The sequence below is a fragment of the Falco naumanni genome, chromosome 3 (genome assembly GCF_017639655.2).
Source record: "Falco naumanni isolate bFalNau1 chromosome 3, bFalNau1.pat, whole genome shotgun sequence".
In the NCBI taxonomy this organism is placed as follows: domain Eukaryota; kingdom Metazoa; phylum Chordata; class Aves; order Falconiformes; family Falconidae; genus Falco; species Falco naumanni.
In genome coordinates, this window is record NC_054056.1 from 25,005,834 (window position 1) to 25,032,925 (window position 27,092).

The following is a 27,092-nucleotide window of genomic DNA, read 5'->3' on the forward strand; positions in this document are numbered from 1 at the left end:
TTACTTCAAGAAACATATTTGCTTGGCTTTGCACTGACTCAACAGAAACACTCCAGCGTGAGCTGGGCTCAACAAAAGCCCATCGGTTCTGCAACAGCGTGCTTTTCCCTTGGCGTTTCAGAAGCTTTTGGCAAGATTAAAATAATGGGATGTTCTGCGCATTTGAAAATAGGCCACTTAAGCTAAGAAGGTGTCTTAGAGGGCTCTAGCACTTTGAAATCTTGGTGTTGCTAACTCAGGTCTTTGATGATCTCGTTCAAGTTTCTGTTGCTGGAAAGGGGCCACGAGCTGAAAACTCAGCTCCTACTAAAAGCAGCTGCCTCACCTTTGCAGTTGGACAGTTAAAGGCTGGCAAGATCTGAGAGATCTGAATAAAAACATCACCACCAACTACAAACCCCCCCACACCGTTAGCTTGATGTTCCATGGTTTTGGTAGCACGGGTTGATTTTTGAGCGTTGGCTTCCAGCAGTGAACCTAGGTCTGTTATCTGTTTGGAGGGGTGGGAGTTTTAGCATCCAGTACTTTGTTCACGTGTGTCAAGAGTGAATCTTGGGTCTGGAGAATGCACTTAGTTTCCTAGAGATTATTCTAAGTAAAATGTCCCTAGATATCACAGTGGATGGGCCAAAATGCTGAGCATACCAATTATAGTAAATAATACGGTGCAGGCACGGCCTCAGGTTGTGCCAGGGGAGGCTTAGATTGGGTATCAGGAAAAATTTCTTCACAGAAAGGGTGGTCGAGCTCTGGAACAGGCTGCCAGGGAGGTGGTGGAATCACCTGCCCTGGAGGTGTTTACAAAACACCTAATGTGGTGCTTAGGGACAGGGTTTATCGGTGGACTTGGCAGCGCTGGGTTAATGGTTGGACTTGATGATCTCAAAGGTTTTTTCCAACCTAAGTGAGCCTGTAATTCCATGCTTTGCTGTTCCTCATGGCCTCAGCGTTAAGGGAGAGTTATTCCCTTACTATCAAGCGTAATCGGCAGGCCTTGCACAGCACCGTGCTTTCTGGATCACTGCTCTGCGTAATTCCATACCGGGCCCGGCCTGTTCTGCCCAAGCGCCCCGAGCTCTGGCGTCAGCTCCAGCCAGCTGCACAGAGACCTGCCGCCTCCCCGCAGCGCCCAGCGCACCCGCCGCTGCCCCACGAAACGCTGCGATGAGCAAGGCGGGGGGGCGGCTTGGCGTGAGGGGTGAGAGGGAGAGCGACCGGGGCGGCTGGGGCACTGGGCGGGTGAGGCACCGGGGCGGGCACCGGGGCGGATGGGCCACCGGGGCGGGTGAGGCACCGGGGCGGCGGGCCAGCCCCCAGCGCGCGCCCCTGCTGTGAGAGGGACGGCACCGCTCCCTCGCGCCCGCCCCGCCCGTTGCGCGCGCGGCCCGGCCGCTCGCCAGAAGCCCCGCCCCCCGGCAGTGCCACAGGGTCGCCCGGCGCCGGGGCGGGGCCTGCGCACGCGCCCGAGCCCGCGCCCGCGCCGTAGGGCCGCGTCTGATGGGCCGCGCCCGCCTGCAGTAGGTGCTGCGGGGGGCGGGGGGGGTCGCGGTGCTGCGGGCGGGGGGGGCCTGATACCGGCCCCGCTCTCGTCCCCTTTCCCGAGCCCCCGCCCTTCCGCAGGGCCCTAGCTCTCGGGGTGGCGGTGGCACGGCCCCTTGCCGCGCTGGTCCTCTCAGTCCTTCAGCCCGTCCCGCGGCGGGGCTGTGTGAGGGGTGCCCTGCCTCTGCCCCGCCTGGCCCGCAGGAGGGGGGGGGTGCGAGCAGAGGGGTGGCCGGCTGCTTGCCGCTCGATGTTCGGGGGGGACGGGACACACGGTCCTGTGCCCAATGCAGCCGTGTTTACCTGTGGAAATGTGACAGAGACCCGGTGCGGTACCGCCAAGGCCCGGAACGGCGTAGGGGCCCATGTGCCGGCCGGGGCGGGGAGGCCAGGGCTACCGCGGGGGGCTACCGCCGGGCCAGCCGGGGCTACTGCCGGGCGTGGCGTGGCCTGCAGTGGGGCTGGGCCTGTGCAGGGCAGAAGGGGCTTGCCAGCACCTCTGGCTCCTTACTAAATATTTACATTGCCTTGCTGTTGTTAAGCTCACCTAGTGTGAAATATAATAATATAATGAAAAGTGCTAGTAAGGCTGAAAATGCCTTTTATCTTTGAATCTTTGAAGGCAGGATGATTTAATTGTATTCTTTTTGTACAGAACACTGCCAGTGAGCTGGCTCGGGATCTATTTTTCCCCAAGGGATCTATTTCCCCCCTTCCTTCTTTCAGTTTATTAATGATGCGTGTAAAGATTGGGAACATCGGTTGTTTGCCTAATGTGAAAATACGTATCCTGATTTTGGAGAGAAGGAGGGAGGAAACAGTATTTCTTCTTTTTTTCCACTGACTAAATAAAATGTACTGCTGGTATAGTGATAGTTTAAAATTATTAAAATAGCATTTTTTTTTCCTAGAGATCTTGGTGTTATTTTTCAAATTATATTTATTGTTCCTGATCTGTGACTCTGCTGTCAGCTTTCTTCACATAGTCTGGACTAAATATTTTCTAAGTAGCACATAGTAAATTCAGTTTTTAAAAATGTCAGATATTTTAAATGTAGTTGTGCGTCTGTAGCATCGTAAGTTTGCTTCTAGACGTGGCTGCAATGTAAGTAGTAAACACTGATCACTGGACCCTTAAATGCACAGTATGTGAATGTCACAGTCATTTTCATAAAGATAGTGCACAACTGGAATGACTTGCAAGTAATAGAAAAGTTTTTTCTCTGGTTTTGAGATAGTATTTGACCTATCTCAGGAAGCATTAATTTGGTCCTTTGCTGCTTTATCATTTTCTGCCTGATCTTGGCCCTGATCCTACAAAGCACTAAAAAGGGACTTAATTTGAAATGCAAGTAGGCCTAGTGGATATACAAGTTTAAATATGTGCATTCTTTGCAAAACTGTCTTGTTTATATCTGCAGATGCTTTTATATCTGCCTTTGTTTATATCTGCAAATGCTTTGCTCCTGATGGGTATTTTGGGTCAGCAAGGAAAAGAAGAATTTGACTAGAAAAGCTTTTCAATGCATCAGGCACCCATTGCTCCTCACTTTAAACAAGTTATTTTTCTGCACATTTGGCTGCTCTCACTGGGTGTAAAAGTTAAGATTGTTTTAACAAAACTGAACTTTCTCATATTTGCAAGCCAGGAGAGGAGGGGGAATTGGTATTTAGAAGGTTGAACTGAATTGAAATGTCAGTTACGTTTGTTACAAAACACAAGAGTACTCACTGCATTTTACCATTATTTGCAGTATAGGGATGAGACAATTATTTCTTTTTAGTACTGGAATAACAAGCTCAAGACCCTGGCTGTTACAGCACCTGATAACAACCTGAATGTTTAAATCAAATCTGCAACTTCAGAACAACCCTACGTACCTAGCCTTATTCTTATCCCGTCCCCTCTGTGCTACTGAGGCCAAAGTTGGTTTGTTCTTGCTTCTGGTTACCTTGTCTGGTGAGTATGAAACCTGATGATTTTACTTACCTGGGTAACAGTTGTACTTGAATAGGGTTTCTGCAGCCAGAATTTTGTCACTTCTTAACAGTATTTTTTATATTGTTTTTGAAGTACATGATGCCACATAAAAGACTGTATCTCTCCAGCATTTTTCTTTAACATTTTGAAAAGTAATGTTATTTACTACAGGAATAGAAAATTTTCAAAAATCCCTGTGTTTTGTTTGGAAACCGGATATATTTAGACCTTATTTAGATTCAGTTATGTTTATGATTGTTGGTGTTAGCATATGACGAAAAAATCTTGGAAGATCTGCATATTCTTTAGGGTTTATTAATACTATAGAGACATAGGCAGTCAGCTTTTATCAGTGTACAAAAATAATTGACCTTAACCCAGTAGGAATGTATTCTTGTAAATCGTAAGTGGAATTACTGTTTCTCCAAAAGGAATCAATCATGGCTGACGACTCTCAGAGAAACTTCCGCTCAGTATATTATGAAAAAGTGGGGTTTCGTGGAGTTGAAGAAAAGAAATCACTGGAAATTCTGTTAAAAGATGACCGTCTGGGCAAGTTGATTTTGCTGTTTCCTCTATTACTTTGGTGATTTGGGGCTGGGGAGGGAATAATAGAAAATATTTATCTGCAGTGCTTAGTACTCATGTAAGCTCTGCATCTTTTAGCATTAATCTCTCAGTTATTACTGGCAGTCCTTTGAGTTTTAACGATCTGAAAGTCTGATTTTTAAAACTGTTAAAAGATTTGTGTCATTGCTTGTTTCTTTTTTTTTTTATCTCTCATTCTCTGTGCCTAAGAAACTAAAAGTTTTTTAATGAAAGCAATTTTAATCTGAAAATACATTGTCTCATGCTGTTAATTCCATCTAACCTCAAAACAATGATGATGATGTTATTGCTGTTGGTCCCTGAGGAGTGCCACATTTCCAACAGAACAGAAAGAGAAATGTTATTTATCCCTTCAACAAAGTTTTGACATAGCAAAATGATTTACAGAATGTCTATAAAAATGGTACAGTTTCTTCCTGGTGAAATGTAGGGTAGTTTTATTGTAAATCAAGCTAACATACCTGTTTTTCAAAATTTTTGAAGTTCGTAGGGCACGTTCTATTCTCAATTGAAGTGGTGAAAGTGTTTGATAATACGTGATGTAAATGGGGATTGCTATCTGCAGCTAAGGATTTGTTGTAGTTGGATAGATCAGAGACTCAAAACCTATTTATAATAATATTTAAATTTACCTGTTTTTTCCCCCCTTTATTCTTCTACAGATATTGAGAAGCTCTGCACATTTAGTCAGAGGTTTCCTCTTCCATCTATGTATCGTATACTGGTGTGGAAAGTCCTTTTAGGTATGAATTACATCTGTGATCCTCTAGAAATGAGCATGTAGGAAAGTGAATTTTTTTCTTTGGTGTTTCTTTTTTTTTCTTTAGAGAATTAATGACATGGATTATTCTGTACTACCATGCCTACTGATACATTATCATTTAGCCTATTTTTGTATCCACCTAGGGTGCACAATAGCAATAATAAAATAATATTCCATGCATAGCTTTTGAGAACTTTAGCTGAAGTGTACCTAGAAGAATGTGTTTCTGTACTTCATAAATTTACTTGCATAGTGTTACAAAGTGGATTTGAAAGGTGGCTTATAATGAGCCACTGATATCTGGTAAGATATTCAGTTCTTTTCCTAAAAGAAGAGACAGTTAAGTTGATGTAAAGCTGTGGTTAAACTTAAAAAAAACTGGACAAGGTACGGAATGGATGTTTTTTCTAAAAAGAAGCTTTGTGTTCTACAAAATCTTAGTTTCTTCTGGTTCTGCTCCTAGATTTAAATTTTATTTGCCACTGAAGAACTTATGAGACCAGAGACAAATTACGGTATCCCCAGAATTCATAAAACCCCCATGAATAGATTCTATTTTCCTTGAGTGCATTAGTCAGATTACTAATTCAAAACTACGGAGGACTTTGCAGTATCTGGTCAAGTGTGTTGTGCAAGGTCATGTCACTTGCAGACAGGAGGGGTTGTGGAAGGTCCAGGAGTTCTGACCCTTACAAAGTACCTGGAGAATTTCCCTCAGAGTTGCTGCATGTAGAGAAACACTGCCAGACTGAGTGTGAAGGTACATTGACTGAATCTCTGGAACAGAAAGGTGATTTACGTATCATACTGTTGGCGGTGGAGCATTGTGCCGTTTTTGAATAGCTTGACTGTGGCTCCTGTGCTCAGTCTTGTATTACCAGGGTTGTGCTGGCAGGAAGGGTGCCGATACCTGAAACGTTTCATCAGGGAGAGACCAGCAGCATCAGTCTGCAGATTGGCTTGGAAGCTGCTGTCTCTTGCTGTCTGTGAACTGTCTTACTACTTCTTTGTCCTTTGGCTCTATGGAATATGTGGTATAGATCCCATGTGTATCTCTTGTATGAAGATTTTGGCATGTGATTCAGAGTCAGGAAGATTGGTGACTCCTGCCTCAGAATAAGTATTTTTACAAACCATTTTTTCTCTAGTTTAAGATGTTTATCTTAGGCTGTGCTGGGATCTTAACAATGTTAATGTCTTCTGTTTCCCTTCTTGGTCTCTTATGTTCCACTGCAGTGCCCGGAGTCTGAAATAATGTTTTAGAAAGCTTTAGCTAATTTTTGAACAACCTTTTAATTTTTTTCTTCTTTTTTCCCCCCCTCCAGTTTTCTACAGTTTAAAAATTGTGGCTTCACATTCCTGATTATTTGGATTTATAAGCCTTTTTTAGGGAGAGGTAGTAAATGAATAGTGAGCAGAAGTTGCAAGATCTAATTATAAAACTTGGAGTTCTTGGCATTGATCATTGACCTAACAGAGTAATTCTGCTTGATAAAAGCATCTGCCGTTAGAATACTAATTCTAGGATGAAAAGGATTCTTGTACCCTGGGCCCTAGTGAAGTAGTCAGCATACTTTTAAAATTTTAGTAGTAGGAAATATAGTGTAGGAGGTTTGGACAAGTAGTGACTCAGTGTAAAGTCCTTCAGCCACAAGTATAATAGCAAAATACAGTCTCTTGGCAAACTTGTAGCTCACTGCAGAACCAGTGGTCTATCTTTGTTTTAGATAGGATAATTTGTGAATCATATAATAACACAAAATGCCTTCTGAGTTAACTGTATGGAAAATTATATTGATTTTTTTAAAGGATTTTGTATTTTAAACCCAGAGTGATTTATTTCAAGTACGCGTGCTGTCATGTGTGCTCTTTGGGTGAACCGAAGTACAAGGACTTTTCTTTCGCTGCATCTCAGTGTTACCGCTCAGAGCTTGTATTCAGAAGGGCAGTGCAAAATCTCTCTCCTTAAATGATTGAAACAACAGCCCAGACTGGTTCTGGTGGGAAGTGCTACATTTCCTCTAAATAATGTTCATAGTTTAACAGAAGGGATTCTATCCTGTCAGCAAAATTATCTCAGACACATAGCAGGGCTCAGTGCTGTCCCAGGTTACGTGGTGTATCAGCGATGTCTCTGTTAACTTGCTGCTCAGGTATGACTAAGGAAGGTTTGTAGACATCCCTGTGGTGTTTAAGCTGCTTTTCTATCTGCCAAAGGTTGTCTTCTGTATTTGAGGAAAGCAGTTGGCAGTATGTATGTCATGATGTTGGCTCTGGTTTTGCACAACGTGAAACATGTCTTGCTCTGTCCCAGCTTTTGCAACACAGACAGGTTTGCAGCTGGAAAATAAAAGATAATTTGCTGTCTGATGTGCTTGTTATTAAAACTCAGCCATTTTGTAGTTTAACCCTTGGCAGGAATATTTTTTTCTTTAAATGGAAGATAAAAGCAGCAGGTAGCTTGTTCCAGAACTGATTTTTGAAGAATACTTTGTTGTTATTTCTACAATGGGAAAAATCCTGCTCTGCTAGTGATATAGAAGTGGCATTTTTTTTGCCTTGGTGTGTGTAAGATTTATTTCTGTTGAAGCCTATGACAGTTCTGTTACGAATATCAGTGCATGGCAAGATTGAGTCTTGAGTGAGGGGAGGGATTATGTGAAATGCAGAGCATCTCTTTTGGAGATGGAAAACATTTAATTTCTCTGCCTCTCTACTTAGATACTTTTTTTTCCTCCTTTTTCATTTTTCCTCCTAGGAAACTAGGAAAAATACTAGTGTTGTGTGAAGAAAATAAAAAACTTTACCTTGCAAAGCATTTGGGTGGTATTCTTAAGTTTTAATCTGTAAGTGGTTCATTCTATGTGATTGATATTACTTCGGAATGTTGTTTTAGAGAGGATTAATCTATGATACAGTGAGTAAAGAATTTTCTGGCAGAGATATAACAGTAAATAATACTGGAATGTAGAGTATCTGCATTAGTTAAGTGCATGTATTTATTCTCTGGTCATCTCAGACAAAGTGTAGAATTCGAGAATGTGAATGGCTAATGTATATAAAAATGATTCTTGCATCCGTTTTGATTTTAAAAAAATGTAAACTGGGCACAAATATGCAACTACTACTGTGTTAAAAACTACAGGTATGTATAAACAAGGAATAATAAAGATTCAGAATTTAAAAATAAAGAAGTTGTGTTGGAGATGGAGAATAAACCGATAACATTATTTGTCATCTGTCTCAGCGATGACATTTCTTATCAGCACACTGATGAGATATACAAGAGTTCGCATACATTTGCTTAAAACCTTGTAGAACAGCTTGAGAAACAATAGTCTAGGGGTAGATTTTGCCTATGCTCAGTTAACATATACAATTTATTTTTATAAATACAATGCTGAAGTGCTTTGTTGATCCGTTGATTTCCAGTTTTGTAGAATTTTCTCCCTGTGTTTTTTTTACTGTGCTCATAAACAAACTTCCATGCCAGGTCCTACATTTCTGTAGGCTGGAGTTGTAGAAGCTGAATTTAGGCAGGTGTCTTAGGAAGGGAGTTTGAATGCTCTGATGTTTCTCTTTACAGTTGTTTATCTTTTTTTTTTTTTCTGTTTTGCTTTTTAAATTTTGTTTTAGGAATTATTCCTCCTCACCATGAATCTCACGCTTTGGTGATGAAGTACCGGAAGGAGCAGTACTGGGATATACACCATGCTCTTCGTGTAATTCGTTTTATTAATGATTCTACCCCACAGGTAGATGTTTTCCTCCGCATACATCAACTGGAATCAGGAAAATTGCCTCGAAACTTGGCTTTTCCATTGGTCAGTTGTCATTTTAACAGTCTTTTAAATACAGTATCTTATTTAACTTCAAACTATAAACCTGAGAGAAACTGAACTGCAAGTAGCTGCAGAAATGCACGCAGATAGGCAAAGTAAGGTGAATGGAAGACAGAGAAGTGCTGGTATAAAATAGGGGATTTTAATCAAAGTGCTTTTCCTTTTTTTTCTTCCCCTAAGTGCTTATGTAAGATTTTATGCCCTAAAATCTGTTCTGTGTATTTTGCCTGCTAGGCTTCAAGCCTTTTGTACTCTAGTCCACTTCACATTCTTCATAGCACTGAAATGAAAATGACATAATCTTATCGGAGCTCACAGATTCCTAAATGTCCTGGAACAAGGATAATTCAGAGCCAGTAGAAGCAGCGATTTATTGCAAATTACATCATATATTTAAATTCTTTGTTTTTAAATCTGAACTTTAATTGTACTGGCCTCTTTTTTTTTCTGTTAGGCTGAACTGATCAAGGCTTCTGTCAGGTAATGCGTGTACTCTGCAGTTCACAGTGTACTCACATATGGGTAAATGAGTCTCTGTTTTGATGATAAAGTCTATAGGGTGATGATAAAAACAATGTGTGGATCTTAGGTATAAGCCTTAGAAAGAGGAGGTGATGAAAGGAGCCATGGGACTTTCTGAAGTGGATTTTATCATGTATTTAATGTTAATTTGCCCATGTTCACTCTAGCCCAGCTTACTTTGTTATTTTTCATCTGTAATAATAAAATTTGTCATAAGAACTTAAAGTTAAAAATCAAAAAAAGGTTAATGTGGAAATGTCAGTAACATTTTGGACAGGAGGATTATATACAGCATTTCCTTGTTGGAGGAGAGAGTGTTTTTGAGCCCTTACCATTGCCTAGAAATGTGGCCACCCAACCCTGTGAGTTTCCCGTAGAGAAATTTCCTTGATCTTGGCATGTCACCCAGTGGGCTGAAAATTCATCCCTTCTAGAGCAGTGTTACTTTCTGAGCAAGTGTTTTGTCAGTGCATCCCAGAGCGCTAACTGCTCTCAGTGCTGTGGCGGGGTTTCATGGAGAGGGTGTTCAGCAGATCCACAGTTATTAGTCCTGCAACTTAATGTTTCTTCTGCTGCAGAAAGCAGTTGTTCTCATTATGCCAGCCTACTTTCAGTGCAGTAACTGTCCCCTTAAACTTATAGGAGGTTACCGCTTGATAGTAATGCAGATGTTTTATTGTGGAGGCAGATGATGTGGGATTGGTCTAAATATTTTTAAATGTTTGAGTCACAAATCGCAGAAGTCTGCTACATCTTTTGTGCGTCTGAAAGCAGAGAGTTTAAGTAGAGATATGCGTGTATTGCAGTAGTTGTGTGGCAGAGGCATAGCCCAGTAGTATTTAGGCTGTCCACACATTTTGCATGAGTTGTAATCTGTGATACTATAGCTTTCTGCTACTAATGGTTACAGTAGATCAGACGGGTGGGTATGTGTATCTGGCTTGTTACTCTGCCGCTGGCGTAGTCACTATTGCCTGTGTAAGGCAATACTTAAACAGGGCAAATACAGAACCTTTCCTTGTGCATCTTCCCAGTTTAGACACTTTCTGAGCCAGCTGTGGCGTGAGGTCTAGCTGGTTTATCTACCCCATGTGCATTCATACCACTAACTGTGGTTTAGCCATGCTGACACTTAGGTTAGGAGAGTATATCCTCAGGAGCAAAGATGATGGTGTGCGCGTCATATGCTTTTGGTCATGTACTGTGGGGAATAAGAGACTCATCACCTGGAAAAGATACTTACTTGTCTCTAGGAAGATGTTTATCTCAAACCAAATGATCTTCTGTAATTTGAAGGTAGGCTACAGCTCATGGCTGCATTATTTTTTTCAATAACTAACATCCACGACAAAGGTGTTTGAGGGGACTGTTTGGACTTTAGCAAGGAATAGGATGTAAAGTTCTGCTGCTGTGCAATGTAAAAACGTGGGGTATAAACTAGGATCGTCACTACCGTGTTAGAATGTAATATGTCATTCGAGAACTTTGAATCAGAGATATTCCCAACTCCTGTTGTATGTTCTGGTTTTAAAAGCAAGACAAGTCTTACTCGTTCTGCTTTAATAAGTATCTGTCACCATAATGCAGCTACTGCCCGATGTTTTATTTATGAATGTCAGAACAGCTCTTTGTGTACCTTGATTCCAGTTTGTTCTTCCAAATAGCGGGTAAAAGGAATATAAGAATAATTTAAATCAAGTAGTCCAGTACTTCCATGTAGGTCACTATTTTTGGCTTTGTTTTCCAGGAACCTGAAGATGAAGTGTTTCTTGCTATTGCTAAAGCAATGGAGGAAATGGTGGAAGATCCTATAGAATGCTATTGGCTTGTCAGTTGCTTTGTGAATCAGCTGAACAGCAAACACAAAGATTCATTACAACAACTGGTAAGGAAAAACACTACCTTTTTTTTTTTTTTTTTATGGTGAGGAGGGCCAGTCATGGAAAGCATTTAGTATATGGAGACAACTGGAGCGCTGGAGTATGTGGAGACAACACAGGTGACAGCCTTGGATTGTGTTCCACCAACGGTTTTGAGAAAATGGGGCGAGTGCTTTTTGTGTTGTAATCGTGCTGTCCTGTAGGACACTTTTTCCAACATAACATTAGAAATTTTGTTTGCTATGTGGTAGTTTTCGATTAATTGCATCTTATTTTCTTTTTAGGTTATCTTAAGCTCACATTGTGTCTAGTTTAATTATGTTTCTCACTAATCGGTTGCTTAAGAATTTTCTTTATTTTGAACAATTAAATGTCACAAAGTTAAGAACATCTTGATGTATGTGTGCTGCTACTTAAGGCTGCATCTCAGGCATCTATATGCTGCTCATCGGATGACAGACGAAGCACACTTGTTTTCCTTTATAAATGGAGCAGGGTACTACATCTTCAGAAAAACAGTATGTTGCAAATTAAGTTATAATAAAAAGTGGAGTAGAGTTCTTTTGGCACTGATCATTTAAATTCTCTCCTGGAATATTAATTTTGAACTTCTGTCTTACTGGTTTATAAAATAAAAATTTGATTGTAAAGAAAATGCATACTTACAAAAGTTTTTGCAATTTTTATAGTACTTCAAATAGCCTTAACAGATAAGAAACTTTCAGTTAACAATAGCCACTGATAAAAGTATCGGAGTACCTGTGCACAAGCAATCACTGGATGAAAATTCATTGCAGAAAATTATGCATGTCCTTTGTTGTTATTTTGGAGCTAAGAAATACTTTTTAAAACTACCTGCTGTTGCTGGAGGTGATACATTCAGCTATGCCAATTTCTGTAATTCCTTTCAAAGGACAGAGGAGCATTTTTAAAGCAAGTACATGCTCTCACTGCACAGTGCCAAGTGTCTCCTTCCCAGAGTTTTTGTTGTAATATGAACATTGTACCAAGACTCTTGGATGTTAGAATATGGTCAAAGGAAGCGTTTTCTCCCTTTGACAGCTGAAGCTGAGCTTTTTACCTAATTATGACAAAAAGCATAAAGGTGCACCTGAATTTATGAAAATGCATATTGTGTTAAATTAGAATTTAAACAAAATGAGAATTATCCACATTTTTGTGGATAATTATGCATGTGTTTATGCTTTTAAATACCTTGGATTTTTAAACAAGAAATCAATGTCCAACTTTTAATATGTTGCACAGGGATTTACTTTCAGAATTGATTTTCTGGGTTTTGTTGCATTGTGTGTAGATACTTTTTTTGTGTGTGCTAAGGCGATTAGGTTTGAAGTGAATGAAACTCAATTTTACTTATGAAGGTAGCAGTAATTAGTGCACATTTAATCTCTGCCTTGCCTTAAGCTCTCAAACGCCTCCTTGCATTAGGGAATACTGCATATTTTCGAAGTTCTGCTAGTAGTCAGCAATTTAAGGAACCTGAGGTTGGTTGTTTAGTTAAGTACTTAATTAGCTAATTGCAAAAATCAGCAATACTTGTATTTTGAAACATGTTTTTCATTAAAACAATGCAAGTTCATTATTTTAACATGTTATTTTATACCAATTGAATTTTTAAGACATTTCTTGTCTTACAGTGTGTGTTAACTATGAAAGGTACTTTGATGTGAGTTATATAAATTCTTTTCATTCCTTCCTCAGCCAAAAATTCTGGAGCAGTATTTGAACATAGAAGATAACAGACTTCTGATGCATCTGAAAGCGTGTGCTGCAATGAGCAAACTCCCTTACGATCTCTGGTTTAAAAAGTGCTTTGCAGGCTGTTTACCTGAGTCCAGTTTACAGAGGCAAGTTCTCTTTTTTTGCTTTCTGTTTGTAATTACATGGTAATTTTAGCAGGCAAAGACTTTACTTATCTGTAAGATTATGAATATATTGTTGACTTGAAAATGATAAAATTTGATTTGATTTCACTTGTTACTGATGCAAGTCTGTGTGACCATTTCTTGCATTGAAATTAAAAAAGAATGGAGTTAAATACAGCGTCTGATGCTGGTAGACACTTAATGCCTCCTAGGATTTAAAACTCAGAATCCCCTCTTAGTGATAGGTAGCTGAATTGTAGTCAGTTTTCAGGCTTTTTAATGAAAATCATTGCTTAGGGAGTGATTATAATACTGTATTATCATTAGACGAAGAAGATTTTTGGGATTGTGTGCTGGTTTTGGCTGGGATAGAGTTAATTTTCTTCACAGTGGCTAGTATGGGGCTATGTTTTGGATTTGTGCTGAAGACAGTGTTGACAGCGCAGGGGTGTTGTAGTTACTGCTGAGCAGTGCTTACAAAGCCAAAGCCTTTTCTGCTCCTCCCACCACCCCACCGTTGAGGAGGTTGCAGAAAAAGTTGGGAGGGGACACGGGTAGGACAGCTGACCCCAACTGACCAAAGGGGTATTCTGGGGTGGGTGGAGGTTTGGCGGAGGGGGGCTGCTGCTCAGGGACTCGCTGGGGATCGGTTGGTGGTGAGCAATCGTTATCGTTAGCATCACTTGTCTTTCTTGGGTCTTATTTTCCTCTCTGTTAATTTTTGTTTCCCTCTTTTCCTTAGAATTTTAAAAAACCTATTATTATTTCCTTTTAATTATTACACTGTTGTTATTTCAACCCATGTTACCCTTCCAATTCTTCTCCCATCCCACTGCAGGGGGGAGCGAGTGTGGCGCTTAGTTGCTGGCTGGGGTTAAATCATGACAGTGTTTATTTTAAAAAGTACTAGAGCAGGTTGAGTATTTCAGAGTTAATGAAATAGCACATTATATTAGGATTCTCCAGTTATAAATAGATTGTCTGGCTTACATAAGGAGAAAATTATGTGCATGACACTTCACTGAAGGGCTTTTGAAATGAAGCTTGTATGATTTTAGTTCTGAGAACTCCTGGAAAGCAGAAAATTCAAGCTAGATGTAGAGAAGCAGATCCTTTCAGCTATTAGCAGCTCTTGTTAATGCAGAGCTGGAGGTGGCACAAAGGAAACAATGGTTTCATTTTCAGCTGCCTGGAAGCTTGGAGAAGTAATGAGGTTCAAAGGGAGTTGTACTTCAGCACCTGCAGGACTTCAGTGACTAGTGTAGAAATCTAGTGTGGTGTGAAATACTCTGTAGAGAATGCTTTATGGTCGTAAAGTTCATCATAATCTGAACAGTGAATGCAGTCTTGCTTGTTCATCTGGAACTTAGCATTTCATGAAGGAAAGTGGGAAACAGCTGTTGTAAAAAATATTTTCTCTGCCCTTAGGAAAATAAGGGGGTTTTAGGGACCAAGCTCTAAGATTAGAAATCATGCTTTCTAGTCTTGTTGTACCATGGTCTTTGAGGTTCTGTAAGTTTTACAGCTGGCAAGGAGTATGTCTGAGACAAAGTTTTTTGAAGCAAACCTGAAGGATTTGTTAGTAAACCTTTAGGTGTTATGCTGTGGGCAGCACGGTAATTGTCAGATGGCAAGTTCTTCTTGTTAAGCACCTCTAAGGCTCCAAAATAGTCACCTCTGTGCGTGATGTGGTGCTTAAAAGCTTTTACTATTTTTATGGCTACTGGTACTATGTAAGCATGTAAAAAATGTTTGTTATATCCTTAAAAGCAATTGAACGCATATGGTTTGCCTGCATTTGTATTTCACATTTGCTTTTATAGATTTACTTCCAGTAGGTAATGACTGACCTTGTTTCATTGTGCGTTTTCTGTATGAGACTTGATGCTTTACGACTTAAACTACTGTCAGGAAAAGTGACTGCTCTACCTGGGACTTGCCAGTCTCTTCAGGCCTTTTTTTTCCTGTAGGCTTCTGTGATCTGAAATAGCCTTTGCAAATTACTGCATTTGGAACCTCTTTGCATGTCTTCTAGGAGATATTTTTATTTACAGCTTATGTGATTTAATTTTGCTACTAGGTCTTGTGGCTGAGAACTAGACCTGAAAGAGGAATATGCATCAAAGCAGTTTTGCTGCTGGAACGTTCAGGTGTTTTATTTTAATTTCTGTTGAAAATTGAACGTTTTATGGAGCTGTGTCATTTTGATAGTGCAAAAGAAAAAAATCTAGATGAAGAATTTTGATTTAATATTTCTTCTTGTCAGGATCTTTAGTTTCAAACTTCTACCATTTTGAATCAGTTCATTTATGTAAAATATTTTATCTAGTGTACTGTTCAGCATTCTCATATAATGTTTTACCTTACTTAAATAGAATATTTCAACGATCTGAATTTTTTTAAATACTTTTCTTTCCTCCGTGGAAAAGGTCAAAATACTGGCTTTTTGAATCACTGGAGTAAAACCAAATTTCGGTGTTGGTACTTCTGATGGCACGGCAATCCCTTTTCCCAACAGTTCTTGTGGGAACATGATAAAAGTGCACTTTTTCTTGCCAGTTTAGGTTTCTAAATTATTCAGTTGTAATCAGAATGGCTTCATTTGCTGAGGAAATAACATACTTCATGTGTAGCATGTGACAGATGAACTTAATTAATGCTTGGAGATTCAGTTTGGATTAGAATCTAGAAGCTTGAATGCTTATCTGAAATGTATCCAAATGGCTGTGTTGGAACTGCTGAGAATTGAAAACAAGTCTCCAATTCTTCTGTGAGTTTTACTTACATTTTTGTCAAGTGAGAGATGATCAGAGCTCAGTCTTTTGTGATTTAGTTTAACTTAGGATTTAGCACTGTATTTCTTAGAGAGGTTGTTTGCTTTCTATAAATTGCAGTCTTCTCTGCCAGGCAGCTAAATCTAAATTTCATGGTTTTCTTTTTTTCTCTAAGGTGTAAAAGATTTCTGTATGTTATGCAGGAATTTTATCCAGTAATGATGACATGAAGTTGCATAATACCAGCTTTACTCCTGACAGGCGTTGTTATTCAGTATCCATACAGTTTTATAGCACGCTTTTAGTTATACCATACGTAACATTTATGCGTCAGTTTAAATGGACTTGGAAAATGTGTATAGACAGGTTTCATGTAGAAACTTTTCCTTTGAGCTTATGCAGTGCCTTTGCTTGCTCTAATACACTTGACATAGTATGTAACAGGCTTCTTAACTGGCTTCTTAAAGGTGCCAGGTTGGTAAAAGAGGGGAGCAGACCGTCTGCCTCAAAGGCACTGTGTCCTCAGGGCTTTGTGTGTCACCTGATGCTGTGCGGCCCAGCTGGAGAGCCCTGCTCTTGAAACTTGGTGTCCCCTTTGTGGATTCAGCTCTACAGGCAAAATGGCACTTTGGCTGCCAGTTTATTCCAGCACTGTCACCCCAGGTGATCCAGCCACAACAGAAGTAGCACAGCTTTGCAAATATAACTGTGAATAAGCCAGGCATTTTTTTATGGCCTAATGTTGCCAGTCATGTATCATGCCCGTGACTAACGTATTGTGCAGTGAAGACTTGCTTTAGCAGGAATGTAATAGCTGATGGGGTGGCGTTAGGTTGTTAGCCTCTGGGAACTTGTTGAGGACAAAGTGTTCGTAGTTCTCCTGAAATCTTATGGCTACCTTTCAAACTGGCACTACCTTGTGTATTAGTGTATGGCTTCTATAATTTTGCATCTGTGATCTCCGTGTCCTGCATAAACTACGCTAGTCTTAAAAATACAAGTAATTTGTTAGTAGAAACAACAGAAATATGAAAAAGGCCTTCAATTTACTGTGGAGTGAGAGGGCATAAGAATGTGCATGTGGGTTACTACTATAGAGAAACTTCACTTGGTTTGCCTTTGCCTAAGTAATTTTGCTGCTTCCCAGCTCTGGAAAGAGATGAGCACAAGATCCCGATGTGATATCAGGATGAGATTTCTGCGAGCCTTGTCACGGCCATCCATGCCCAGTTACCACTGGAAGGACACCCAGAAGTGCAGACAAGAGCAGCAAGCACTGGTTCTCTTGATGTATCTCTGGCCTGGAGGACTGGAAAACCAGAACCAGGGAATAAAGTTGAGCGTGTTTACCCTGCAGCTTGGAGAGATAAATTGTGAGATTAATGATAACATTTCAGGAGAGAGAACAGCAATGCTGTGATGCTTTTTGTATACTGCAGCACTGTAGTGGCTGAGGAACCTCAGAAACTGCCTTGAGAATGCCATGCCTTCACACATAGGCGCACACAGAGTAAGCTGCATCTTGTCTACTGAAAAAGCTCAGTGAAAAGTAAATGACTTAATTTGCATAATCCTGGCATGCTCTTTACCTTCATAGCTTCCTGTTTCTTTTTATTTTTCCTTGTTGTTGTTACTGCTTCACTGTTCAAGAAACAGCTGTAAGAGTGCTCCTGTGTTTAATTGAATACAGAGGATGGTAATTAGAAAACCCAGAATGGATTTAGTGTATACTTTTCTTTTTCAATCTTTTTCAGCATTCCTGAGTAGGGCTGTAGGCAGAGTTGCATGACATTTCTGTTGTACTTTTCCCATCTCTAGGAGTATCAAAAACCAGGTAAAAAGCTGCGATGTTGCGACAGTATACTTGATCTTCAGTGTTTGCTGTTACTTAAAAAATGAAAGTAGAATACATATGTTATCATCGATAGATATACAGTGTGTAAAGGCTGCTATATTAGAGCAGAATCATCAAGGTACATATTCCCTTGAAACTGCTGTGGGTTTTTTTCTATTCTAAGTAAATGCCTTTCTGACATGGTTTCGTGTTGCTGTTCCTGGCTCAGCTGGTATAGGCAAGGTGCTGAGTGCTGGTCTGTTTATTGCTGTGTCACACAGTCATTCCCCTGTTGCTGGTGGAGTTGTGTTGAGAGTAACAATAGCTGGAAATGTTAAGGGGAAAAATACTGCAGGAGACACAGCTGGTTAGTGCTGACATCTCATCCCCTTTGCTGGATGCTGGATCCATCCTCTTCCAAAACGTGGTAGACACTGTTGATTTAGATACTGATCTGTTTTGCCATTGTTAAAACATTTGTTCTGGAATCAGTCTAAATAATGCAGGAAAACATTAGAGTGTTTTCTGAGCATGAAATGGAACCTACTGTACTTTAATTATGGAGACTACAGTCAGGAGACTTGTAAGTATAATGATGAAAGAAGACTGGGTATTTTACATTTGGATTACTAAATTTGTTTCCAAATTAACATGAGCTTTAATAGGAACTTTAACAATTCTTTCCTGTTTTTCAGGTCTGATACTTTCGGTATCTTGTCACATGTAATTACAGTTCTGATGCCCATGAGACACATGGGGAGCTGTTCTTGCGTTCTAAACAGATAGGTTTGTGAAGGAAAAAAGCATTATAAATCAACAGGGATGACCTGTACAGTGTGGAAGCGGAGTGTGATCTCAGTTTTTGCATAGCCTTGCTTAAAGCTTCTAGACCTGACTTCAACATCAGTGTGGTAATTACAGTGATCACTTGACCTGGGGTGCTTGAACCACAAAGCAAGCAGTAAGATTTTCATCTTGGATTACTTATTATTCCTGCCCATATGGGAATTATATTAATTTTTTAATCATAGCAAGGCAGGGAATTAAAACTAAATTACACAGGGGAAAGAATTTGGCAGTGCCTTTTTTCCCATCTGTCCATGCGAGGTTTTTGTTTCCTTCTTTTTTAAGAATAGTCATGGAGATTTTATATATTCTTTTCCTCATTTTTTCATTGTAAGTTGAATTCTAGTCTGTGTTTTTTGATGAATGGAGGGGTTGTGGAAACAGTATCAAAAGAGTTATGTGAATAGAAGGTTAAGAAACTGACAAAGAATTGACCAGAGTCCCAGTGTGAAAAATAAGCACTGTGTATAATAGTGACAAGCATTCTACCTTAGGAGTTAAAAAATCTTTTCACAGAACATCACAGGAAGATTGAGACTGGCAGGGACCTGTGGAGGTCATCTGGTCCAACTAATCGCTCTGCTCAAGCAGGGTCCCCTGGAGCAAGCTGCTCTGGACTTTGGAATGTCTCCAAGGGGGGAGATTCTGCCGCCTTTCTGGGCAACCTGAGCCAGTGCTCGGTCACTTGCACAGTGGAAAAAGTGCTTCCGGGTGTTCAGAGGGAACCTCCTGTGTTTCAGTTTGTGCCCATTGCCTCTGGTCCTGTCACTGGGCACCACTGAAAAGAGCCTGGCTCCATCATTTTCGCACTCTCCCTTCAGGTGTTTATATGCATTGAGATTCCCCCCGGAGCCTTCTCTTCTGCAGGCTGAGCAGTTCCAGCTCTCTCAGTCTCTCCTCAGAGGAGAGGCTCCAGTCCCTTCATCATCTTGATGGTTCCTTGTTGGACTCTCACTTCTCGACTCTTTGTTTAAAGGTGTGACATCCACTCTTCAATTCGGGTGTCAAAAGTTCACTTTTTGCCTGTGTTGTGTTCTCCTGGCACTCCAGGCTGAAAGGCAAGTTCTGAGAGAGAAGGTGACATAAGAGTTGGGTTGTCTTTGGAAGGAGCACACCCACACCCCCAAGTTTACAGGTGGGCTGCAGCCGCTTTCCAGTTGGTGTTACTGTATTCAGCGATTATGGAGGATAGTATGTGATCTTTGTCCTCCATGTTTTTATTTGGAAGGAGAAAAACTTTTTAACAAGTGTCCAGAAGGAGCAAGAACAGTAATCCTCAGAAAGTCTTTCTGATACAACTCTTGAAATTCAAGAACTAAAAATAATGCAAGCCCATAAAAGCTGTCATCTGACAGATGGTTTCACACTGGTTTTGGATAATCTTTCATCCCGAGTCTGTTGAGTTGGGCTTGAGATAGAGCTACTGGATGAAGGATGATTTCAAATCGTTGCAGGCTGTTTGAGTAGTGAGGATCCCTTTTAATATTCATCAGAGTTCTGTTGTTAAAGTACTTGCAGCCTTTGGAGGCCTGGCCTTCAGGTTTTGTTAAAAATGTGAGGCCCAGGTACAGTTTCATGCTTGGGTAATTCTGCGAGGGTCTGTGCACAGTGGGATGGATTGAAAGGCGTTTAATAGTTTTTCCTTGTGCCTAATTTACACATCATGGATTACATCCTGCTGATATATCATATTTGCATCTCATAACAGCAATGACCTGGAATATGTAGCTTCTTGACATGTAGGAGTTTAATATCCTTTTGAATTTTCAGCTACTTAACCATTTGAAGAGTGTCTTTATTAGACATGCCTAATAAAGTTTGTTTCCTTTTCTGTACTAGGAAAAATTCTCACCTTTATCATACACTGTAGATTAGTTGTTACAGTTCAGGCTATTAGAAAAAGATTTGCTTGTTGTGTTTGACCTTGTAAACAGTTCAATTTCTAAAAAAAATACACCATATCAATGCATTACTGCTTACCGTCACCTTGCTCTGTACAGATTTAGGAGTTCATAATGTCTTTTATTTACCTTGACCTGAATAATTCGGTACATTTCTGTTACTCAGGAAAATAATCTGGAAAAAAAAGGTGATCGTGTGAAGGCTGTTCTAGCAGATAAATGAGCAGGTAAGCACTACAATAATGTTTACAGTTTCCTTTTCTTTTTCTTTTTTTTTTTTAGAGTTTGGGACAAAGTGATCAGTGGGTCCTGCAAGATTCTCGTTTTTGTTGCTGTGGAGATATTATTAACCTTTAAAATGAAGATAATAGCACTGAATACTGCAGAAAAGATCACACAGTTTTTGGAAAATGTAAGTATTCTATTGTGCTTCGCATTACCTCATATGGTTTATAGAAGTGTTTCAGCCTTAGTCATTTGCCTGTTGCAAACATACCGTAAGATACTATTACATTACTTACTGAGAATAGTAGTACCAAGGTGAAGAGAGAACATGCAGGGACAAGAATAATAGTTTTTTCTATCAGGAGGTGACGTTTTCATAGAATGAAATGATTTTTAGGCTTTGGGGAATGTGTTATCTATGTTTGTACAGATTTGACACTATTCCTTGTGGTACTCAAGGGTTCTTCTGTGAAATTAACTGCAGATGAGGTTAGCTGAATTTTTCTGGAAGCTCCTTAGAGGGTTGGTTTCTGGCACCTTTTTTGCTCTTTGCCTGAGTGTGAATCTATAGCCTCCAGGTATGTTTTCTGTTGATGTAAGGTTGGGGTTATGAACCTGACCCTGAACTTTTCTTGTATGAATAGTTACGAGCATCGCAGCAGGGTTGTAGGATCCCAGTACAACCTAGGTTAGTTAAACTAGGTGCCTTTGTGGTCCTGGATGGCTGGGATGATTTCTGCCTGATGTCGGATTAGGGATGTGTGAAGTGTTGAGATGCCTGGGCAGTCATCTTAACTGTTCCATAAATAAAAGCCTTTGTCAGCCTGGCAGTAATATGGTCTGTGTCGGACTGAGGGATGGTGGGATTGTAGGGCAGGGAGATGGGATTCTAGTTTTGTTTTCTTTTCTATAAAGAGAATATCTGAACTGGAAATTTTAAATCTTTATTTTAAACAAAACAGTCAAAGTGCTCTGACAAGGCATCTTGCCCTGATCTTTTGTAGATTCCTCAAGATAACACTGATGCTATTGTCAGCAAAGCTGTTGATCTGTGGCGCACACACTGTGGGACTCCAGCACACTCAGTCTGAGAACTTTCTTCGCTTTTGACAGCTTGGGGGAAAAAAAAAAAAAGGACATTTGAAAAGGCATTTTACTACTCTTTCCTCATCCTAGTGTGATATACTTAATTATCTCTTCTGTGTAAAGATGCTATTAAAGCAGCTAATAGCATAGTGATCGATATGTAAATATTTTTCAATAAATACAGATGGAATGAAGATACCTAGTGGTGGTGTAATCATGTCCAGAGCATTTCTTGGCCAGCCAGCAACAGTATTGAGAGTAGAGTGAGCTCACTGGCTTTTGGGGAAGTGAATCTAACTCTTGCAGCAGGGTAAATAGACTTACTTGTAATTGAAAAATGTTTTTGTATGCCATCTTATTCTTGATATAGCTGGTTACTACTTGGAGGTGGTTTTAAGGTGAATTTTCTAAATGTTAGTCTGCTGGAGCTCTTCGGTGAACAAGCAAGCCTTTACAAGAAATGTAGATGTACTCATATTAACACTGTAAATTTTCAGGAAGAGGCATCACAGGCTTGAGGTACAGGACATCACAGTGACCAGGGTGACATATGTTTCCCAAGTGTCTTAAAACATTATTTTTATCTGTCAGACAGCTCTCTATGGCTGTACCTCCTTCTTTGTTCTTTGTGGAAGATGCTGTAGAAAGGTGGATCTGTCTTACCCAAAAATGTAACTCAGTGGGCCAAGTCAATATAATTCATAATTACAGGCCAGTAATAAACAACGCCTCTGAATGCTTGGCTCAGGGTTGTTGTAATTGGATTCTTGTTTGGTTTAGATTTCAAAATAAATGTAATACATAAGTATAATTCATGATGTAAGTAAAAGTAGAGTGATCAGCCATAGATAGAGATTTGTTGGAGAACTAATCTTTTTCTTGTAAAAGTGTAAAATTCTATTCCTACACCTTGCATAAACCAGGGAATTGTATATAAACGTGTTGCTTAGCTGTTATTTGACTCGAATTGATGCTTAGTATGCCAAGTGCCAAGTATGCTCATCACGCTTGAAAGAATGTGTTTAGCTTGCACTCAGACTTTAAATGCTTTAGAACCGTTACTTTTGTTTTAAACTAGGTCAGATTTACCTTCCAACACACGAGCTTGGGGCTCAGTTCAGGTTACTTCTGAAAACCTGGGTGGATTGTCTGTGCTGGATTCTGAGATGCTGCCGTTAGTGTTCCTGAAATGCCTCGGGTTTGCCCAGTTCAGAAAAACGCCGGGTTGCGTCTGCTTTGGAAGCCATTGCCGTGCCTGCACTGGAGTGTAATCCTTTCAGTTCAGAGAGGAGCTTGTTTTCCTAGCACAGGCGTGAGAGCTGGGTAACGTGGGTAGGAGAGAGCACAGACATTCTGTGACTCGCAGCACTGCATTCTGTAACATGCTGTGCACAATTTTTTCAAATAACGGCCAGGGGTACAGTCTGAGAGGTGACCCCTTTGAACATTTTCCCCTCAGGCTGCACAGCTTATTCACAAAAACACTGCAGTCACATATGCATTATTCAGGCCTTTGTTGTTTTTACTTTGTTGTTAAAAAACCCCCCAACAAACAGTGATAACACTAAAAGTGTTAAGCGCTTTCAGTCCTCAAAGGGAATCGATAACTCATATTCTGTAGAGACAGGTGTGCTGAGTCAAGGTTTGAAGTGCCGGTTAGTGTTTTTGCTTCCAGACTTACCATTGAGCGTTCCTCCAATCACTATTTGATTGAAGGCTCCAGATGTTTATTTGGGTTTTGTTCTTTTTTGCTTTTGTTTAGTTTTTAATTTAAAGAAGCCTTTCTCCATCAATAGGTGGGCCCTGGAGTTGTGCAGAAGAGAGACAGAGATCTACTTTCCCAGACTCACGGAAGGGTTGAGGTTGATGGGGACCTCTGGGGGTCACCTGGGCCCACCCCCTGCTCAGGCAGGGCTGCCTGGAGCTGGTTGCACAGGACCGTGTCCATGTGGCTTTGAAATGTCTCCAAAGAGGGAGACTTCACAGCCTCTCTGGGCAACCTGGGCTGGTGCTCAATCACCCTCTTTGTAAAAATCTTCGTGTTTCCACGTGAGCAACAGCACTTAAACATTTCAGCATCTGTGGGCTGGATCCTCAAATGCTGCTGCACTTCAGTGTTAGCTGAAGTTCATAGGCAGTTTTTTTGGTTTCATGTACATAGAACCGGAGTGTTTCTTTAATGGAGTGCATTATTTATTCTGGGCTACCCCGAAGGATGGGAGGCCTCTGGGGAATAGACAGTGGTTTAACTCCATGCTTCCTTCACCGATCTTGTAAGAGATCTTTCTGTGTATCTTGATGGATCCATTTCCAAGCTTTCACTGTGGATTTACGAGGGATACAGTTTATGCAGAAAACTTACTGAATTCCCAGAAGACTGAAAGTATGAATCTGCCTAACTTACACTCATTAATTTTTGGTGATGTCTGCTCAGCTGAACATAACACTTTAGCTCACAGACCTACTTCCCAAGAGAGCAGAGCAGCAAAATGCAAGCTTTCGCTGTCGTCAGCGTGTGACCATCAGGGTGAGATGGAGGCAAGATGCCTTTAAATTTCCTACACAGATTGTTTTGAAGTTGCACGTCATTGAGCCTCCAGCTGAAATCCCTGGCTAAGTAATGCAGGGAAGGGGTGACCTCTGCGATTTGTTACCTCTGTGTCATTCCAGAGGAGTATGGTAGCAAGTCATCTGCTGGTTATTTTTCCTGAGAAGCTTGAAAATGAGATATTATGTCTTTATATTATTCTTGACTGGCTGTGTACCTGCTTGCTGCAGGCTTGCTTGTTCATATAGAGCTAGCTGCTAAGAGTGGTTTATGTTTTTTTTGGGTTTTCATAATCTTCCCCCACGAGAGACAATAGAAATAACACTAAAGCATTCACTTTGGAGAGTGAAAGCTCCTGCCTCCGAGCCTCCCCCTGCCAAGTATCTTCATGGGCTTTGCAAACAAGAAAAATAAGCTTAATTTGGTCCAGTTCTTCCCTCGAGCAGTACTCTCCAGAGAGGTTTAGAGCAATGCCACATGTCTGTGCTGTCCCGTGTTGCGTGCACCAGTTCTTTTCCAGCTGATGTCCAAATGTGATGGAAACTCCAGATAAGAAGAGTAATGGCAGATGTTGGAGGATGATGCTTGAAAAAAGCGTGGTTTGAACTCTAGTATAGTAAGGGGCCTGAGAGTATGGAAAGAAAAGCAGGGGAGTATGGGGACAAAAGTGGCTGAAATACAATAATGCAAAGTAACAGCGATAAAGGGGAGGTTTCTGTGAATAGATCAACTTTAATCACCCCATGGGACATGTGGGGCAACTTCAGTTGAAGATGATGTCATTCTGAACACCAGAGCTCCTATCCAAACAGCACAAATTTCCTGAAAAGCCAAGCTTCCATTCATTCTGCCACTGAGGGAAGAATTTTGTAAGCAGTTTGGTACAATTTGTAAGCAGTGCTTGCTGGCGTGGGTGTAGGCGGGTGGTGTACCATCTGCGTCATGCCCTGGCGGCTGCTTTTTAAAGGATGCTGGTTGGGTGCGTACACCAGAAGCTGTCAATTCGCTCTGCTTGGGAGTAGGACGTCTGCTTTGTGCCATCCAGACCAGCTCAATGGTGTGACCAGGGCATGGCCACACTGTTGTTTTAGGGCTCAGTTGCCTGGGAACCTTGATCCGAGAGGTGAAGGGGAGAAATGGAGGTGAGGAAGGTGATGGCAAAGCAATCTCTCCCCATACCTGGCTGCATGTGCACTTGTGAGTGCGTGCGCTGCTGGGCTCGTGCCTGGCAGCGTGGGCCTTCCAGTGTCTTTGCTGGATTTGCTGAGTGGGCTCAGCATGTTTCCCTTTTCCTTCTCCCCAAAATTTAGATGCCTAGCAGCCTTTGTTTTGGACTGAAGATCAACTCCTGGGCACATGTGCGCGTGGAGTGTGGATCTAGCTTTGACATTATAAACCGGTTGCTGAACAGGGAGGCCTGTCTCCTGCCTCTCCCCGTAAATGTATCCATGTATGTAAAACTTAGGATACTCATCAAACAGATGTTAAAATGTAGATTGTTCTATTTTGTGTCCCATGAACGGGTATAACAGGTTGCAAGAGAGCAACTGCGGGGTACGCCTGGCTGCCAGTTGGTCCTATGTGGCGACTCTCCTTTTTTGTGAGGCAGTTTGGAGGAGCTGGTACAGGTAGCACAAATGCTGTTGCTGAGCTGGTCACAAGGGGCTGCCTGTTTAATGAAGTGTTGATTTCCACACTCCCCCCACACCCCCCAGCCCTCCTCTATTTCCTGCCTAAAGATGGCATTAGATTGCAATTTGATTGCTAGTAATTACATGGACTTTACTGAAGACACCCACGTCTCTTTCCTTAGACCGGTTTTATGAAATGTTTCTGTTAAAACATAAAAACACAGCCTTTGTGTAGAGGTGTTCATGCAAGAGATTGGGCTGTGCTCTCACAATCCCTGTATGATGTATCCTCACCACCATTTTTCCTCCTAAAGCATAAATTACTGCATGTAATTAAACCACTATATGATGCTGTTACGGAAGCCATAGCTAGTTGTGGGGGAAGAGGCTCGTTAGTCAAAAACTAGGATTTATTGGGTTTTTAACTTTATCCAAACTTAACTGGCTAGCTATAGACTTGGTGGCTGTCAGAATGGAAATATACACACACAGACACGCACAAACGAGGATTCTAAGTAGGTCAGTGAAAACTTACCTCAATGGAAACAAACAAAAAAGCACAGTACCAGAGTTTTGATGATGTTGTGTCTCTGTATCAGCAATGGAGAGGAGCAGAATTTTGGTCAGTGAAAGTATATGGACCTTCTATTTGTGTGTAATTGAAGATGCTGTGTGCGTTGGGGGGTGGGGAGCTGCTCCCACCTGCCAGTTACAGTGAGGATGCTGGGTGCCAGTTGTCTCTTTGGGGTCAGAAGTTTTGCAGCATCACTTAGGAAAACTAAACAGCCGAAGCAGAGCTGTTACCTGAGGTACTTCCTGCAGAAGGCTTGTGACACTGTTTGAAGGCACGTACTTACTCTTGTGAAGAAGGTTTTTCCTCCCCTTTTCAATATGCAGAGGCTGCAGCTTGTCACAACCTGAAATGCTGTGCAGCCACGGAAGCTGCTCAGGGAAACGAAAGGGGGGAAAAAAGAAAAGATGAAAAGGCGGTATGAAAGTAGCCAGATGTGCAGGTTTGGCTCCTCTGCTGAACAGCGACAGCATGTGCTGGTGCTGCTCAGAGGCGTTTTTCTCTAACCACGGGGTGTTGCACGTTGGATAGAGACTTAGGAATGGGGACAGGAGAGCAGAGCTGGCAAATGCTGCACGTTGGCTCTGGCAGCAGGTGCTTGGCAGGGTGTGAGCTCTGTGGCGAGCGGTGGGTTTTGGTTGTTAGTGGATGTCT

General features: G+C 41.1%; 1 protein-coding gene across 5 annotated transcripts; it reads left to right on the forward strand.

The window, feature by feature from the left end:
- Positions 1 to 1,428: 1,428 nt before the first annotated feature.
- On the forward strand, positions 1,429 to 21,882 carry LOC121084733 (TBC1 domain family member 7-like). 5 transcript variants are annotated; one of them, XM_040586603.1, is made up of 9 exons: positions 1,429 to 1,517; positions 3,324 to 3,499; positions 3,952 to 4,072; positions 4,792 to 4,872; positions 8,529 to 8,716; positions 11,004 to 11,141; positions 12,859 to 13,004; positions 20,660 to 20,789; positions 21,607 to 21,882. In XM_040586603.1, the coding sequence occupies exons 3-9, from the start codon at positions 3,961 to 3,963 to the stop codon at positions 21,691 to 21,693; spliced, it is 882 nt and encodes a 293-aa protein (XP_040442537.1). In that variant the 5' UTR covers positions 1,429 to 1,517; positions 3,324 to 3,499; positions 3,952 to 3,960; the 3' UTR covers positions 21,694 to 21,882. The 5 variants fall into 5 exon arrangements, with proteins under 5 accessions (XP_040442537.1, XP_040442540.1, XP_040442538.1 ...); XM_040586606.1 differs by having other exon boundaries at positions 1,456 to 1,521; XM_040586604.1 differs by having other exon boundaries at positions 1,490 to 1,517; positions 3,294 to 3,499.
- The last annotated feature ends 5,210 nt before the right edge of the window (positions 21,883 to 27,092 follow it).

Excerpts from the sequence above, each read along its gene's own strand:
- LOC121084733 (XM_040586603.1), top strand. The coding sequence starts at position 3,961 with ATGGCTGACGACTCTCAGAGAAACTTCCGCTCAGTATATTATGAAAAA. Across the intron at positions 11,142-12,858 it reads AAGATTCATTACAACAACTG|CCAAAAATTCTGGAGCAGTA; the intron begins GTAAGGAAAAAC and ends TTCCTTCCTCAG. Across the intron at positions 20,790-21,606 it reads TCACACAGTTTTTGGAAAAT|ATTCCTCAAGATAACACTGA; the intron begins GTAAGTATTCTA and ends GATCTTTTGTAG.